Raw genomic sequence first — 18,839 nt, 5'->3', positions numbered from 1 at the left:
ATACTCTAGTATAAAGCAACAGCAACGAGCAAGTAACAAAAGGGTCCACTAGTTAGGGTGCGCCGAGGATAAATCCACTGGTCTACATCCACCAATGACAGAAAGGCACCTGCACACTTAGATTTGCATTCAAGATTACGATGGCAGTCATAACATTCTTCATTCTTAATGTTGTATAGGAATGAATGCTGCCAATCTTTGCTATGCAAAATTGTTCAACATCACTGGCTATTGAGGTTCAACTGTGATTTTAATTATCATTAACTGGTTTCAAATCAATAGTGTATTTTATGAGACTCATTAAACTAATAACTTAGTCAAAAGATTAGAGTTCTCACTGATTTTAGTGATTTTAGTTCTTAGAATGCCCAAATTAATGGTTAATCAGTTAAGATCAGCTTAATTCCTTTATTGGTTTTCCTTCTTTTAAATCTAGAGCCCATTCTTAGCAACACTACTTTTTCTGGACCTGACAGACTATAGTGGTGATACAAAACCTCCCAGGTCTGCCTTAAATTAATCCCCTACTAGGCTTTTCTGGCTTAACTCAACGATGTAGCTGTACCATGAAGTGTGTTGATTCCTGTACACAAGAGTTGATATAAACAAGTGATACTAAACTGTATAAATATATAAATGAAAGGAAATTAGGAACAATACAAGGCTGGAGGGTGGGTGGGAAAGTCCACATAATGAGTTTTCTAATTTTTGATTTTGCTGATTTATTTGTTTTTTATTTATATATATTTTTTGCCTCACTTACTGTCTTACTCCTATCCTACCTATTCTTTTTTGTCGTAATTACCAATATTGTGATTATTTTTTGTGTTTGGTTTTCTGATGCTTGAAATCATCCTTGAATGGCATGGATACAAAAATATACACTTTTGTTTCTGCAGTGACAATAACTTATTATATTGTAATGAGTTGTAGATATTTACTTTGTGCCATGAGTATTCTGTAACAGCTTTTGTTATTAAAATAAAAACAAAAATAAATCTTGGGGAAAAAAGGTTAGAAAAACACAAATGCTGCTTGAATAACACACATTGCACTGTTAATACAAAGCTATGGGCTGACACCAAAATAAAAAAATGTATGTTAATCTTTTGAAAATTGTTGTCTTTAATACAATTTGAAAGCTGAAGTAGAAAAGTTATCCGGGTGAGATTCCTACATAAAAAAAGAAAAACATCTCCTGCCTTATCTATATGGCTTGAGTGGGTAATGGCCATATAGTCTTATCTTTTGTTTTGTTTTTTTTCCAGTTCAGTATTTTTTCATATGCTTCAGTGTGGCTGTAGGGTGCTGTACGCCAGTTCTGTTTTCGTTGTAGGTGTTTCATCTGGCTCCTCAGGGATGGTGGAGTACAAGTGGTATACAGAAGACTAGAAATAAAATAGAGCAAAAAGGTTTTTGCATCTGTATCTTCTCTGTTGTAAATAATAATCTCTGTAGTCAGTTCAATACTGAGGATGCACTTGTTTCACTTACATTCTCAGTTCGAGACTCTTTTCTGTTTAGATGATCAGACCCTGCAACAGAACCAGAAGACAGATCCAGAGTTACATTTCTTTCACTTTGTATGTCTATACATGAAAATGTAATGTGTATGAAATAGGAAAAGGTCTGAGGAGTGTTCTATGAAGCAAGGTTATTGACTGAGCAAGGTCATTTGAATCTAAACTCGGAGATTTTAGTGTCACAAAAGTGGATCTCTTTTTACCACCTACATTGCTATGGTAACCTTTGCTAAACACATTACCTGGTCCAGACCAGTCTTTCTTTGAAATTTTGATTTAAAATTGGCTGGAAGTGACATGTTTTCACTAATTTCACCAACATAACTGTGGTTATGTTATGCTAACATAGCTGTGTCGCTAGATATCATGTAGCACATCATTATATACCAGCTAGCCCAACTTCAGTTACCCTACAAAAGTCACTGATTGTAAGTGTCACAGAAATGGCTTGTGTATAAAGAAGTTTAATAGATGGTTCCAGCAGTTAAAATGTTCTTGCTTGTACGTTTCTGTGGTCAATATTGTAAGGGTGTGTTTATCTTGTCACAAAGAACAAGTTTTGTTACACCGCTATTATCGCGAGGTTTGGGCGTGATAGTATAGGCTGTGAGCCCACGTTTAATAATCACGCTAAGGAGTTCAGCGAGCTATCTGAAAAGGCCGGGTTAGTCTACCAGCTGTACAAGATATTTGTCATTTGCCATAACTGTATTGTAATATTGTGAAAATTTGTAATGTATGGTGTTCTAATTATTTTATGTTTTAATTTAGAATGCACAAGTAGGGATGGGTATTGATAAGATTTTCACGATTCCGATTCCATTTTCGATTCTGTTTAACGATTCGATTCTTTATCGATTCTCTTATCGATTCTTTTTAAAAAAGGAGAACACTAAGGTCGATTAGCTTAGAACTTTGTTTTATATTTTCTCTTTGAACAAGATAGAAATTTAGGAGTAACATGGCCTTACAAACCCAGCAGTGAGATCTTAAGAGATCCAGCCTATGGCTCTTCAATGTGGTGTCACAGGGACCCCGGGGGAAAAAAAATTGTAAATGTAAAATAATAAAATAAATATTCTTCTGTAGCAATAACAAAGTATAACATAAATTATTCTGCAGCAATTACACAAGAATATCCAGTAATGTCCCTGCCTACAATTAAACACATTCACTTACCGAAAATCGGGGGCATCTGCTGTGGCAAATGGGTGCAAGCCTTTGACCACAAACTTAGTCACTGCTCGGTAACATTAGTCTATCCTGGCTTGAAAGGAGACGCTACCGGTAGACTGCAGCGAGAACTGCCAGCGAGCGCCAGCCAGACTCTGTCTCTCTCATCATGGTCACCTAAACGCACAGTAATGGCAGATAAGGCAGATCGCGCTAACATAATATGCACTGTTAGTTGATTATTTACCTGCCGCATTAACGGGAGAGGACGTGCAAACGTTACCACTGCTGCTGGGTTGAGATTCACGAGTCCGGAGCGGAATTAAAAACACGACATTTATTTAAGGTCATCGCGTGTTTTGTGAGCAAATGCTTTTGCATATTCGTAGTGTTTCCTCCCTTAAATGAAGTATCTACTTTGCAAGTATTGCAAGTTGCCCTGTTGTCATCCGTTCTTGTAAAGTATAACCAAACTTTCTAGCGTCTGAGCCGCCATGTTTCCTGCCAGGTAAATGACGCTCCGCAACGTGGTGACGTCATTCGGGGCGACTGGAATCGATAAGGGAATCGTTTGCAAAAATGGCAAACGATTCCTTGGAATTGAAACAGTGGGAACCAGTTCTCAACAAGAACCGGTTTTCGATACCCATCCCTATGCACAAGACTGTAAAGCTATTCTTCCAGGACCTCCGAAGTGGCAGGCGGCCACGAGGTAATTTTTGTTGTTAAAGCACAAGTGTTACTTTAGATAGACTGAAGCGCTTAAAGCCTTTGTGTTTTATGTTTGTAGTTTTCACGGCGTTCAATAAATGCAGCGAAGCGCCCGTCTTGAAGAAGCCGTGCCTGTGTTGTCATTTCGGAGTTACACTGATGTTTAGTTTTCTGTCTTCATTTATGTTGAAAGTGATAGCAGAGCTGTACCTTTTTAATTTTTTCAGAAATCTCTCTGTCAGAACATGGCATATCACATTTAGGCTAACTTTCTGCTAACTTCTAACTCTGTTAAATTTAATAAATTCTGTTTTCATGGATGCCTGGACATTAAACTTAATTGTTACTTCTGGTAAAGCAGAAACTCTGATCATTTTATCACAGATGAAAGAATTCAGACAGTTTTTAACTCTCAGTGTTTGTTTGACTTTGGGACCTGAAATGAACAGAGTTTTGGATCCAGATTACTCCGTGAGGCTCTGGACTACGGTAGCCGTAATGCTCCGACAATCCATCAAATGGTGCGGCTTTGTAGCTTACCAAAGTAGTACTAAAACATTTTTTGACAGATTTTTGAGCGCATACAATCGGTCCGTGGTCAGTAAGTACAACCAGAATTCATACATAAGGCGCACTGTTGATTTTTTTAGAAAATTAAAGGATTTTAAGTGCGCCTTATAGTGCAGAAAATACGGTAAATAGAACAAGATACAAAGCATTAAAACATATTAAAAACAAAACAGCCTTAATAAACGTAGAGTAGGTTGGACCTGGAAGCAGGGTTCATAAGTCATCAATCAAAGACCGTATATCCCATCTGCTTTAAATGTTTTAATGCAGTACAGTTGTTATTATTATTACTTGTCACATCCTGTTTATGACAGTTAAAATAAATAACATTCATGTAAGAAGTAAAATTGTCTTGTGTAAACTATATATGGTGTTAAATAGGCCTATACTACTGTACTTTAATGTTAGTCATGAGGGTGGTACTTTAAGAGCCATATATTTTATGAGGTAGAAAACTTTGGGAACAACTGGTGTATTTAGAAGCAAATGTCCCCTTGTGGGACAATTAAAGGATTATTCTATTCTATTTAAGCCCTCTGTTTCCCTCAGCAGGAGGGAAACAGAGGAAATACAGCAGCTCACCTTTAGGTGGGTCATCACCAGGGACTAAATTGGTCATATTGAAGGCTTCAGTATCATCTGGAGACATCTTATTTGATAAAAAGAGAGGAAATTGAGAAAAGAAGAAGTAAGAATGACTAGCAATTAAAAACGTGAATTATTATTAGATACAGGGAAATTTATTAAAAAACAAACAAAAACCTAACAAAATGTAAAAGAAAAAGAAAAGTACCCATCCTCCTCTGTCAGTTTTTCTTGTGCTTGAAAAATCACCTACAACAAAAGGCAAAACTCATAAAAAACTACCACAAGAGAAAAAGCCCCAACAACAACATTGGCTACAACACATAGTTGATGTGACAGTGATGTTACATCAGGGCAAAAAGATAAGCATTAATTGTCATGTGATTGTTAGTTAATAAATATGAAAGTAAAGTGATATCTCTGCTTTCGTCAAACATCTGTCATTAGCTTTTCATGAAGCCACAAAATGGCAGTGTTTTTATCTAATACCTGTTTGGATGGACGCAAACAGGTATGAGAAAAAACACTGCATTTCGTGACAGCAGCTGCCTGTTGACTCTGGAAGCAGAATTCTACTTGAAACTGGACCCACTGAAATCTATATGGGCATAGACATTCTCATGGGTGTGTTAACTGGAGCTTGTTAAGCTGAGAGGCCTGCAGTTTGCAACTGGTTGTTTTGTGTGCAGGACAAGCTAACGCTGACTCTGAACAAAGCTCTTGTGCGTTTTAATTCAGCTCTGATTATTTTTTTTTAAATATACATAAATTTGTAATTTAGGCGTATTTTCTAACCTTATTAAACACTGGGTTTTTTTGTAATTACTGAACAAACTCGACAAACATAATTTTAAAGAATCAATGTATCACTTTAGATTAGACTTGTAGTCAAGACCGCCTAATCCGAGACCAAGACAAGACCAAGACCAGAGGGTATTGAGACCAAGACAAGACCAAGTCGAGACGAGCCCAAGACTGAGACAAAAAAAAGTCTTTAAACTGCATAGCTGAGCCACTGTGTGAGAGCTGAGCAGCGAAAGGAAATTAAGTGAGGGTAGAAATGACTGAAAGATTATTAGGCTCTGTTTTGAGTTTTGTTAAAAAAAAAAAAGAATGACTTCATATAGGAAAAAAATAAATATCACATATGCAGGACACCTTAAACTAGTTTTTTTTTTAATTAAGCAGCAAGGCAGAACAAAGTCGGGGCTGTATCAAGACACAGGGACTAAACCCCAATTCAACCAGACCCAGAACTGATCCAGAATTAAAACAGGACAACAACAGTTCAAAATCAGGACTACTTAGGATTTAACCAAGACAGAACCAGAATCAGAACTAGATGATAGCAGCACTAAAAATCATCATAGACCTGCACTACACTTATTTTTTTAATTCTACCAAAGCATTGTTGTTCGGCTTTTTATTTATCCATTTGTTGATTCAATCGAAGAGCAAGTAACGCAACCAAGTGATCAGTTTGATATCAATCTTTTGTGATACACCGTCATATTTACATTATTTGTACAGTACGAATGACTTGCTTTGGTACCTGGTCAAACTTAAGCTCTCCTCTGTCTGCAGCAAACTCGCATGGGTGCTGTGCTCAGTCGCCTACTGCCTGAGCTCGGATCATACCAAAATTAGGGGGAATTTACGACGGTGCGCTCTGTGCTTCGTGTGTTGTTTTTGTTTTATACAGTTGTCAGTCAGGCATCTAACTAACAAATTACACTCCAAAAGACCCCATGCTTCTGAAAAAATGACCCGGGCTTAAGCCCAGTAAGCCACCCCCCCGCTCCGCTGATGGTTGACTCCAAATCTCCCGAACACTATGTCGATTTGAGAACGCAAGACCGAAACAGCGAGACCAAGACCGAGACCAAGACCACGTAAAAGTGGTCTCGAGACTGGTCTCGAGACATCCAACTCTACTTTAGATTAAACATAGAAAGGATTTACAATGAGCTCAGTGTTAAACATTTGCAGCACTAATCCTCATCCATATAAAATTGTTGGGGAACATTTTCTGCAGAATAAACACTTTTGAAAATTGTGGGAAAGCATATAAACATGCATATAGAAAGGTTTGATGCTTTACATGAAATAAGGAATTGTTACTGTCCTTACCACTTCTTTTTTTCACACACACTAGAGCCATTCCCAGTGAGATGACGCCCACGACTACACCAAAACCAGTTGCAATTACAGGTAGAAGTTTAAAAGGTACTAGAAAAAACACAGCCCACAGGCAAGACTCAGTCTCACTTCCCATTTTTGTTAAGCAAAGTATCCTGAATGTCATATAGGAAATAAATACTGAAATTCAAAAGCAAGATGCTTTTAGTATGACTAATAATACAGTTTAAGGAAATTTCATTTACCTGAAGATATCCTTGGTGTAGTGACAGAAGAAGTAGTCCTTTTAGTGCTGAGCTTTGTAGAAGTTAAGTCTACTGAAATGAACAAATATCACCAAATGTCAAAACACTCCACAGCAATTGACCTACGCATTTTTATTAACTTGTAATACTCTTACCAATAGTTGTGTCCCTCGTGACTGTGTCACTTGTGAAGTTTATAGAAGTAGGAGGAGCAGAGGTCAAAGTGTTTTTTTCAGCTGCAATAACAGAAGATGGTGTTGTGATTGTTTCATTATTTGAGTTTCTTGTGGATTCACCTCAGAAGGCATTTTCCTTCCACTACTGCAATACTGACATACAACTGCAAAGTGTCAATGTTTTACACTTAAAATTTAACTTATAAATTCAAAAGAATATTGTTTTGCTGTCATCTGATATCAGTGCATAATACTGAATGCAGTATACAAATGCAAATACATCTGTCATTACTGAGTATTCTGCTCCCTGGATGGACTTAAATCAATTCAACAAATGCACATTTTTTTAAGAATGAAATTATGTATGTCCTCCTAATACCTGTTACATTTAAAGGTAATTAAAGACTTAGAAACATCTGATTATGTGTCTTCTTTGGTTTGAAAAAACTGAAGGCTTATGCACATCCTATACTGAGGTATAATATAGACCAGCACAGTATGATTACTTACTTTGTATACTGATGAAATATATGTTGCTGTGAGGAGACTGGTATTGTTCTCCTTTATGTTGTGACATGTAAAAACATGTGACTTCCACCTCAGCAGGTGAACTCTGCTGTATCAAAGAGAGCAGTTCAGTTCCTCTTAAAATCTGCAGACAGGAGATGGGTGTAGAGTTTCTTCTTCTTGTAAAGTACAAAAAACACTGAGTCGCAGAAAAAGATGATGGAGCCTGACAATTCAGTGCGACTGAGTCTGTTTCTGTGATCATCCGTGGATTCACTGTCAGTTCAGGTCGAGTAGCTAAAAACAAACATTTGTTAAATTACAAATGTTTCATATATTTGAAAATAAAATCTAACAATAGAAATTGTTCTGAGGGTTGTTTTTTTTTTTTTAATTATCATGTCTGTTGCACATGATAATTTTTTCTCACACACCCACAAGTTGAGAACACCTTTGTTGTTTTGTACTAATATTGTAGTTTAACATTCACATATTAATACATTACTGCAGTATTTACAGTATTTACGTGATGATTGCTGTCATGTTACTCACTGGAAATTTGGTCCTAAATGCATTTAGACTTAAATCAATTCAACCAATTGACAATTTATTTAAGAATGAATTTATACATCCCTCCTAAGATTAGTTAATAGGGCTGGGTATCGTCACTGATTTCTAGAATCGATTCAATTCCGATTCACAAGGTCCCGAATCGATTCGATCCACGATTCGATTTAATTCGATTTGATTCGATTCGATTCTGGGAAATTTTGACAGTCAGAAATATTATAATTCAGATCAGTACATTTACATATTTTTGTATCTATTAAAAGGAAGCTGACACACGCAAGACTTTATCAAAGGTGTGAGCGTCACAGCAGATGCCTTTGTGTCAAAGTAGCTGAAGATAAAACACAGAAAAACATGAAGGTTTTCCTGTTCTGGGATTTTATAAAAATATTCTGCAGTACATCAAAAACGAAAGAAAACCATTAATCAACATATGAACATCACCTCTGAAGTTACAGCGGTTTTATTAGAGACACGGCTAAGCGTTTTGCATTTTGCTTAATTTTAAAAAGTTTAAATTTGTTCAATATTGAACGGCAGAAATTAGGTTTACTTTTCGGAAGTAAGTAAAAGGGAAAAAAAAACGTCGGCCGACAGCGCTGTAAACAACGGTAGACTTGTGTGTAACAAGCAAGCGAATAATGCAGAAAAGAGAGAGAGAGAGAGAGAGAGAGAGAGAGAGCTGTGCATGAAGTGTGATTTTTATCCTGAAAAGTCAGCAAAAGTCAGAGGGAATTCATGACGATGTTTATGTGAAGCGTGGTTTGGATCTTCTTTTGCTGCTGGTTCGGTCAATATTGTTTGGAGAGAGATAAAACTAACAGCCATATGATCAGCGCAAAAAGGGCGTAAACACACAGTGCGGACCCGCGGATCAGAATCAGCGAGCTGTCGGCTTTCAGCCCCGACCGTCAGCTGAGAAAAGCGACATCTAACTGATCCTGATCCGTCGGCGCTGTGTGTTTACGTCTTTGTGCAGAAGCCGTGCACCTGCTCTCATTTACTGTCTTAGCTGTTTGGTGGTTGTTGAAATTTTGTGATCTTTCACCTGAGATTCTGGCATTTCGGGCAAAATAAATTAATATTAAAAAATCGATTCAGGATTTTAATGAATCGATTTTACGTTATCCAAGCTAGAATCGATTTTAATCGATAAATCGATTATAAAAACCCACCCCTATTAGTTAATTCTAAATTAAATAAAGCTTTATTAACATCATTTTAGCTTCCTTCTTTGGAAAAACTGAAGAACTTATGTCCATCATATACTGAGGTGTAATATAGACAGTTTAATCACTTACTTTGTATGTTGATTGAAGATGTGTTGCTGTGAGGAGACTGGTATTGTCTTCCTTTACGCTCTGTCATGTAAAAACATGTCACTTCAACCTCACCAGACGAGCTCTGCTCTGCCATAGAGAGGAGCTCAGTTCCATTAAGTCTCTGCTGACAGGAGATGGACGTAGATTTTTTTCCTCTCACAAAGTACAAAAAACACTGAGTCACAGAAACAGATGATGGAGTCTGACAGTTCACTGTGACTGAGTCTGTTTCTATGAGCGTCCGTGGATTCACTGTCAGTTCAGGCCGAGGAGCTAAAAAAAATAAACATTTCTCAAGTAAAATAAACAAATCTTTAATTTACTTGACAATAAAATCTGATAATAGAAACTGCTCCGGGAGTTTTACTATTTTAAATATTTATGTCGGCTTCACATGCAGATTTTGCTCACGCCTCGTACAACCCCCAAGCTGAGAGCAGATTTCTTTTTTTCTCTGTAGCCAAACATCCTCATATTATTGCACTACAGCAGTGTTTACTCACGTTGTATGGTGATTGCTGACATGTTACTTATTGGAGATTTATATGCTAAAAGGTAATAACAGGTCACTTCAACTGTAACAGGTGAACTTTCATGTGTCCATGACAGAAATTTAGATCCTGTCAGAGTCTGCAGACAAGGAGCTGTTTTATCAATTTTATATCCTGAAATGATGAAATAACACTCAGAGATAGGAAGAGGATTCTGACAGTTCAGCGTAACTGAGTCTGTCTCTGTGATCATCAGCGGGCTCACTGTCAGTTTAGGTGGACGAAGATCTGAAAAATTAAAGTTTATGTCAGCACTCAAAATGCTTTATACAACATGCCACATTCACCCAAGTACTTTCTTCTATGCTTTTAAAGGCTTTCTAACTAACATTTACAAACATTCATACTCCGAATGATGCATTGGAGAGAAACTTGGTGTTCATGTCGTGCCCAGAGATATTTGGCATGCAGACTGGAGGAGCCAGGGATCAAACCAACCTTCCAATCAGCAGATGACCCACTCTACCTCCTGAGCTACAGCCACCCCATCGTAGTCTAAGGAAGGAAAGTGTCTGAACTGCTTTAAGTTTCTTTAAGTCTTTCATCTTCTTTGAGTTTCTTGAAAACTTAAAGATGAAGGACTTAAAAGACTTAAAGAAATGTAAGAAGCCCAGATGCTTTCCTTCCAAGCTCCTTAGACTGTATGTTAGATTAATCAAATAGATTTAGCCCCATATTGTATATGTATATGTAATGGTAAAGTAAGCACTGAGATAATAATAGATTCAAAAAGTCTTAAACATAGTTGACTGAAACATATTGAAATATAATATAAACAGTGCATGTAGTTACACAAATAATATTCATGATGAGCAAAGCTGAGTAACTGTAGAGAAGCTCCAGAGACAAAAAAGAAAGTAAACATGAACCTGAGACTGACCTTGTGCCTTAATTTCATTAAAAGAATCTGAAGGAGGAAGGAAGAAAATAAAAAATTAATTTAACAATAAAAAGATGAAAATTTTAAACTAGTGTTAGACGTCTGAGGCAAACAAGAGAAACATGCTAACATGAACACCTAATAGAATGAACCTGATAAGAAGTGTAACTTACACATGAGAACGACTAGCAGCAGGAGATCAGCCATGATTAAAAGAACAATGTGAATGTGCAGAACAGACTACAACAGTCTGACTGACTGCTCTGACTCTTTTTTACATTAAATGTCATTAGGAGAAGTTGCTTTCAGAAAAACCACAGTGTTCACAGTGTCACACAAGCTGGCCACAGTAAGACACACGTCACACAGACCTGCAGTGATACACTTTTCAAAACCTTCACCAATATAACTAGCGTGTATACAGCCAGCTACAGCGTTGGTACAGAATAGTTAAAGTGTTTGTTGGTCATTTGTGCTGCTTTTTTTTTTTTTCTTAGAGGTGCTTAATCACTAGAATGACAGGACAAAAAATTATTAATGAACTTTTAAGATGCTGGTACATGGTCATTGAAACCTTCCACCTCGTGTCCTGACTGTAGTTATGTTTACTATAGAAACATAAGAATAAACCTTTAAAAATACTATAAATAAGCATTTTGCTGTTTCACCATTATGATGTACTCTATTAGGCATATTATGAATACGTTTTTACAATCAGTGTGATATAATCATTACATTTTTGTATTGTGACACTCATGTTAGACTCAGGCATGAAGTCTTCAGTCAGAACTGCAGCTCTCACAGCTCTGTGAACCTCAGCAAAGCTCTGGTGCGCTGATCTAAACATTTACAATGAAAGTAATATGCTGACAGTAATCAGATAGCAATGTCACTTCTGGCTGTCATTTTTGTTTGGGTATTCATTTAGTGATCACATATTGCACTGAAAATGTTGCATGTTAACGGCACTACAATAATAAAGTCTGTCATGCCTCACTTCATTCCTTAAAGTCATATTATGTCCATATTTTAAAATACTTGTCTCAGTTCTCATTTTAAAAAATTTCACTTCATGTCCTCAGAGAAGTTTCCCTTCATGACTTTACAGAGTCATATGAGCCCCAACAGGATGAGGATGTGGTGCATTAGTGGGTCAAACACAGAACACTAACCGAGACTAGAGTTTATATCCTGTGAGAAACTGAAGCTTTGCAACTTATAATTCTTTGACGCAGCTGATATTTATTTATCTATTTATTTTTGTTCACTGTTCATTAACAAGGGATCTGTGAGATTAGCATCCAGTTTGGAATATACATGTGTCAGACAGAATTAATATAAAGACTCCAGCAGAAGCAACATTATCATGACCCTTGAATGTCTATGCCATGTTTGTATTTAGCAATCCAAAGCAAAGGCTTCAACACATAACGCGACCAACATGACAAACCGTTGACAATCAGGATGACTTATAAAGTAAGAAAGCTTTGACTGTGAGCAGAGCAGCTCCTTCTAACTGCTGTAAAAATGTCGTCATTTTGATGTTCAACCAATCAGAAAAAAGTTTGTCTTAAAGGAAAATAAAAAAGGCTGTGGCTGAACTGAGGGGTTTAACCAAGGTCTGTTATAAACCTCCAATAATGAAAAAAACTGACCTGAAAATGGGTATAAAAGGTCTCCTTTAAAGCTAAATGAACAAAATTGAAAGCTGGCTCACATGTATATTTTATCCAGTTTGTACCATTTTTTAAACAAAAAATGAAGAAAACAAAACAGGAAACCCCCCAAATATACACAAAATATTAAAACATTTTGCGGATGAAGTTTTTAATTAAATTCTAGGGAGAAAATGTTTTGCCCTTGTTTTTACCTTTGTTAAACACTACTTTCCTTTTTTAATTAATTATTTATAATTTGCATTTAATGAGTTCACTACTACAGATATTGATAAGCAGCAAAATGGAAAAAGGAAGAAAATAATTGATTCCGCAGAGGAAATAAATTAATGTTTGCACAAAGCAAGTTATACTGAACATGACTGCATTGTAACACTAATGTCAACGCAGAAGCTGCTGTTGAGTTGAAAATATATATTCAGGACATACATATGAATTAAAAATACAATTTATAAGCTTAAAAGGTAGACTTCCCAGTATTTTATAAATCTTCAGTGTTTGCATACAGAAAATCCAGGATTTTACTGTCCCATGTTTTACAGTTTACATACAACTTAGAAGTTGGCAGAGTGCAGTCCAGATTAACATGGTTAAAAATGCCATTGAAGATGATGAAAGTCTTAAGGTGTTTATACTATAGGTCAACTACAGTCAAATGTGTGATGTCACATGCCACGACCCCATGAGCTGATAATGGTATGGCAGAGGAGAATTCTTATGATAAATAATATGGAAGCATACCTACAGCTAAAGGCTCAGTCTGGAGAGCAGAGACAGCCCTTCATGGTAGCATGTTGGGGATAGCACCACCTTTCATTCACAAACACTGCAATCCTTCCACTTTTCTTCTTACCATTTAGCTTTGAATCTTCACCAGCCTGAACAGTCATAAAACTGGGTACTGTGTCACTCTGGTCCAGGTGCAATCATGTCTTCATGATCCATAACACGCTGCAGTGCCAGTACTCTTTCTGATGTCTCACCAGGACCCACAGCTCATGCATCTTATCAGCAGCTCACAATCCCTGCAACCGATGGAATAGAAGGTTTATATTTACTTCTCCTTGACTTTTGCTCCTACTCAAGCACACATAACATCTACAATTGAGTTAGTGCAGGTTAATCAATCTGGCTCTGGGCAACAGAGAGCTAGCAGCTGGTCATGTTTGAGAACTTGATTCCCAGAAAGCCAGAAATAAACATTATGTACCCACAATAAGACAAATGTCAAACCTGGTGTGACACACTTGTTGAAATCCATTTAACTATGATATATTTAGATAAACTGTGGCCCAGTGTTGGCTAATAGGTACAGTGTGGTTTATATGTTCATTCATTATTTCGGTTATTTCGGTTTATTCATACATAACTAAGAATAACAGTATATTTATAATTTATAAATGGATAAACTGTTTCTCAGTAAAGCTTGACATCAAGCACTAATGAGTTGTTTAGAAAGTCTGTATAAATGATTAAGTATTTAGATGCACATTTATACACATGATTAAATTATTAGTTTATTGTTTGTGAGTGTGTTAATGAAAATTTTATACATACTTATTAAAATTCAATTCAGTTCAGAAAGGTAAGAAAGGTGACTGTAGAAGAAATACTCAGTGCATCATTACGGTGTGTTCACACCAAACGCGATAGACGCGACCAGAGCGTCAGGTTCAGTGGCGGTCCTAGCCTGTTTGGCGCACGGGGCGAACACTCCATCTGCGTGTGTCTCCTATATGATATATGGGTGCCTTTGTCTGGACGTGCTTCCCACCCAGAGCTCCACAGCACAGAGGGAAGTTCCAGCGCTCCTGGAATCCCTCTGTGATGGACCGCCAGTCTCCAGGTGAAGGCACAGCCATAAAGTTGTCCACTAGACAGTCCCAGATGGCCATCGCTGCCTGGGAGGTGATCTGACACACCGTGGACACACTGACTCTGAAACTGGTCCTGAAGGAGTCCCCGGTGACAAGGAACCTGGACAAAATTGTTCAAAATTAGTATTATGTGTGCTGCAGTTACAAAATATATTATTCAAATTCCAAAATACTTTTGTGATGTCAGATTTAAATTACAAAACATAAATCTTACATAAAACATTTTGTAATTATAAGGATAATTACATAATATATATTAGATATAATATTAAACAGTCAGTTGTGTTTTGTTTTAACTTTAACATATCATAATTTGATTGGTAGCAACTTTTACAACTACAGTGTGCCAATCACTCATAATTCCTAAACATGTCAATCAGGTAGGAATGAAGTAAGACATTAATAGAAATAAAGAGTTGTATGTTGACATGTAGCCCTTTCCTTGCTTAAATCATTGTTAATATTTTTCAAAAATTCTATCTTGATAAGACAGCTTATCAAGATAGAATATGCTAGATAGAACCATATAATTAAAGATGAACCAAGCTGTTCACAATTTTATCTAACTCTCAGTTTTAAGAAAGGCTGGTGGCCCCTGTTATAGAGTCTGATAGCTGCGGGGATTATATACAAATATTAAACTATACCAGAATTAAACCAGGTCTAAATAATTTTAAAAAAGGAGTGAGTATCACTACAAAGATTAGCAAGTTCTTTTCGTTCAGGACAAGAGAATTACTCTTGAACCAGTCTTTAACCTCACGCATGCATTCATTCGAAAATAGTGAAAAGACATAGCAAGAGTGTGAGTAATCTCAAAATAAATCTGAATATCATCAGCATCGCAATGAAAGGCAATATTAAACTTCTCAAAAATTACTCCAAGAGGTAGCAGATATAGTGAGAATAGGGCCTAATATAGATCCTTGAGGCACACCACAGCGTACAGGTACCGAGAAAGACAAGAAGTTGCCCAAATTAACCGAGAATGACCTGTCAGCGAGTTAAGATTTGATAAGCTTTAATATGATCCAACTCTGCCAACAAGAGCTCAAACTGCCCATTGACATCCTGAAATATGTACGAACACAATCGTGATACAGCTTCAACTTCTGGATCAAACCATGACATCCATGTTGCTGCCTTCTCATGGGAAGTGGCAGAAGTCAAAATCGCTGTTTTTTTCCTTTCCTTGTTTAGAAACATCAGGAGGTGCGCATCATTGCTTGATCATTGCTTCATTTTTTTCACAGTGCAGTTTTTGAGGGTGAAGTCTTTGCGAAAACACAACATTTTGGTGTGTATATGTATAAGTTCGTAACCAATATTCACCAATATCCAAATATTCAGACTTTGATGTTGTTTTTTGCAACAATCTTAGTGTGCAAAGCTGTAACCCTACATTGTGAAATCTAATTAGTTCACAGAATTCAAAAAACTATGCAAACTCGTTGCCTCAAAAAAAAAATGAGTAAAGTTTTACTTAAGATGATTAAGCTAGGGCAACTTACTCATTTTGAGTACACTGTACAACCTCGTTAGTTCCCAAAAAAAACTAAGTAAAGCTTACTTAAGATGACTGTTAGGACAACTTATTAATTGCAAGTATGCAGTGTTAAGAATAACTTGATATTTCTGACTGTACAAGTTTACCCACTGACAAACATTTCAAGTTCAACTAAATGAAAAAACAATGTGTGGTAACCTGAATATGATTAAAAATAATTAACAACACTTTTTGTAATGATGTTAAAATCAGTCCAACTTTTATTTTCAAATGCAACAAAGTATAACAGCCAACATACTGGACACTGTTCTACTGAACAACAAACAATTATATTGCCATCACTGTTATAATCTTACAATGAAACAAAGTCTCAGATTTAATTATTAAGAAAATAAGTTTAGGCCTACCACAAGTTTGTTTTGTACTTACATTACTTATATAATCAAAATAAAATATATTTATTGTTCTTCACAAGTGCAGTCTCTAATTTAAACAACACATTTGTTTTTCATTCCAACACATGAGCTGGAATGTTGTAATATTTTAAGGATGGCTTGTTTCCAGTCCAGGCATTACTGCCTGAATGACTATCATGGATCGAGGTGATCCAAATGTAGGTGCAGAAGAAAGTCTTTAACTTCCCTTAAGTACAGTGGCAGTGGATGGGGGTTGGAGATGCAATGAGCTTGAACCTGCAGGCGACCATCTTCACTGACCACACCATCTGTGACGGAGGACTCATCTCTCCTGTTGTCCTGCAAGAAAACAATCATATTTTTTGGAACACAAACTTAATTGCTTTCTTAAAACATTTTTTCTGCATTTTGTATAGAACAGACTCCATTTTAGACAATCTCAGACTCCCTCCTGAGATTCAATACATTCAATGTCCCACTTGTCAGTCTGGATAGCCGTGACCACCACCCGACACACAATAATGTCATGAAAGCATCATTTTAAAAAGGGCTATGCAAACATGGCCAATAACTTTCATTCTAATGATGTGCAAAATGATTTGGGAACAAAACAAACTTTGCTGTTAGAAAACTTGCAGACTTCACTATATACAGTGTAGACCCTCTAAACTAAGTTTGGGGGATGTGATCTTTCAAGAAATGCAGACCAAACTGTTGTTGTTTGTTTACTTACACAACATGTCTTGTAGAATTAACTGGAGTCACCAGCAACAGCATAGTGCAGTCATATCTCAAGTCTAATAACAGAAGACAGGAAAAGATCAGTAAAGAAACAACTTCCCCAAACCAAAGCACAAATAAAACAATACCATAAGTAAAACAGGCTGATCTAAAGTATGATTAAAGTTCAGCCTGAATGTCACTGACAGTTGCTGATATATTGGAAAACCAAAATACTTACCTTAGTTGAAGTCTTTCTGTCCAACAGCAGGAGTGCTGTTCCCGAGCCTCAAAGACAGTAAGAAGCAAGCAGAGGGAGAAAAAGCAGAACATTTTTTAGAAGCTGATTTGATTCTTAATGGCTGTGCAATCATTATAACTTACAACACAGAAGGTCAATGTAGACACCATACAACCAAATTAGACTAACACCATCTACTATTTTTCATTAAATCATGTGACCTTTCTCCAGTGAGCCTTGCAGTTGAGTCATTTGCATAAATTGACATAAACAAAGGGGCAAAATAATTCCAACAGAAAACAAGGACTGTGATTTTTTTTAATGTACATTAATTAATCAGCCCTGAAAGTGCTGATTTATCTTAAACGTTATTATTTTGTTGCACTGCAGAAAATGTCACTGTGTGTAGAATTAAATATGTTTGATTATTATTATGTACCTTAATTAGGTAAGAAAGATTTTTTAATCACAACATAATAATAAGATGTTTACAAAAGTTTACAAATGTTTATTAAAAGCAAAGGATCTTTGCTCCTCAAATATTTCTTTTTACTTTGTAAATCTTAAATACAGCAAGATGGGCCCTAGTTTGAGGGATAAACACTCACATGTGTTACAACCTACACATGCTGACCTTGACAAATCAGTTTCTAGTCCAAAACACCAATATTAAAACAAAAGAAAGAAAGTTTATCAATAAATTTCCCAGGCCTGGAACAGCTGGATGAGGGCGTGATGTACAGCCATCATACTATAGAAAATAAACAGAGAGGCACAAATTAACTGATTTCAGTTAAAAATATTTGTTTTCCATCATTATGCAAAATGTAAAGTATTTCATATATGACACATCAAAACAACTTATTTTCCATGTCGCATATAAAACGATTTTACCTGTAGTGTTGTTTTTAGTTTCAGTAGAATTTGAAAATGAAATCGGTCAGTTCCTGCCTGTGTTCAGCTCACCAAAGATGCAGTCATAGGTGACGGTACTGTAGGTGTCACTATCAGCCTGTAAATTATTTCAAACAGACGTTAGGTGGAAGGGACAGAATAATTCCTGCAAAGTGGAACATCTATGAGTAGAAACAGAAGTTTTTGAAATATTCTTCAACTTTTGAGACTTACCATAGATTTCGAGTTATCTAAAATAGAAAACAAAACAATAAAATGGCTTAAATGACCAAATATATATGGACTATATCACTGCAGTGAAAGCAAATGAGCAACACATTTTATGTCACCAGTGATGTTGCGTCATTTATACGTGACAAAAAAAAGAAAGAGGGAGTTTTTCTTTAAAACCTTTCACCTTCCTCATTCTCTCCCTCACTTCTCCACAGCTGTTGCTAGAAGCCACCGCCTGTGACTGATTGGGGCCCAATCAGTCTGTCTGCATTTAGGTGGATTTGTGAAGACAGTATATCTCTGAACGCCTCAAAATTCATTC

The 18,839-nt window shown here is 36.5% G+C and overlaps 1 protein-coding gene across 1 annotated transcript; it reads right to left on the bottom strand.

Moving 5' to 3' along the window:
• On the bottom strand, positions 1–10,290 carry LOC146669987 (uncharacterized). Its single transcript, XM_085406668.1, has 10 exons — positions 10,025–10,290; positions 9,501–9,794; positions 7,633–7,926; positions 7,102–7,182; positions 6,947–7,018; positions 6,693–6,791; positions 4,771–4,811; positions 4,560–4,626; positions 1,495–1,535; positions 1–1,388 (listed from the first exon to the last, which is right to left on the bottom strand). Exons 1-10 carry the CDS (start codon positions 10,263–10,265, stop codon positions 1,290–1,292), a joined length of 1,329 nt encoding a protein of 442 aa, XP_085262794.1. The 5' UTR covers positions 10,266–10,290; the 3' UTR covers positions 1–1,289.
• Between the last annotated feature and the right edge of the window lie 8,549 nt (positions 10,291–18,839).

This window comes from Rhamphochromis longiceps, linkage group LG5, assembly GCF_057381845.1.
Source record: "Rhamphochromis longiceps isolate RC_006_pf linkage group LG5, R_longiceps_female_GT1.1, whole genome shotgun sequence".
Classification (NCBI taxonomy): Eukaryota; Metazoa; Chordata; class Actinopteri; order Cichliformes; family Cichlidae; genus Rhamphochromis; species Rhamphochromis longiceps.
Note: the sequence above shows the minus strand (reverse complement) of the source record. Positions and strands in the feature narration are given on the sequence as shown.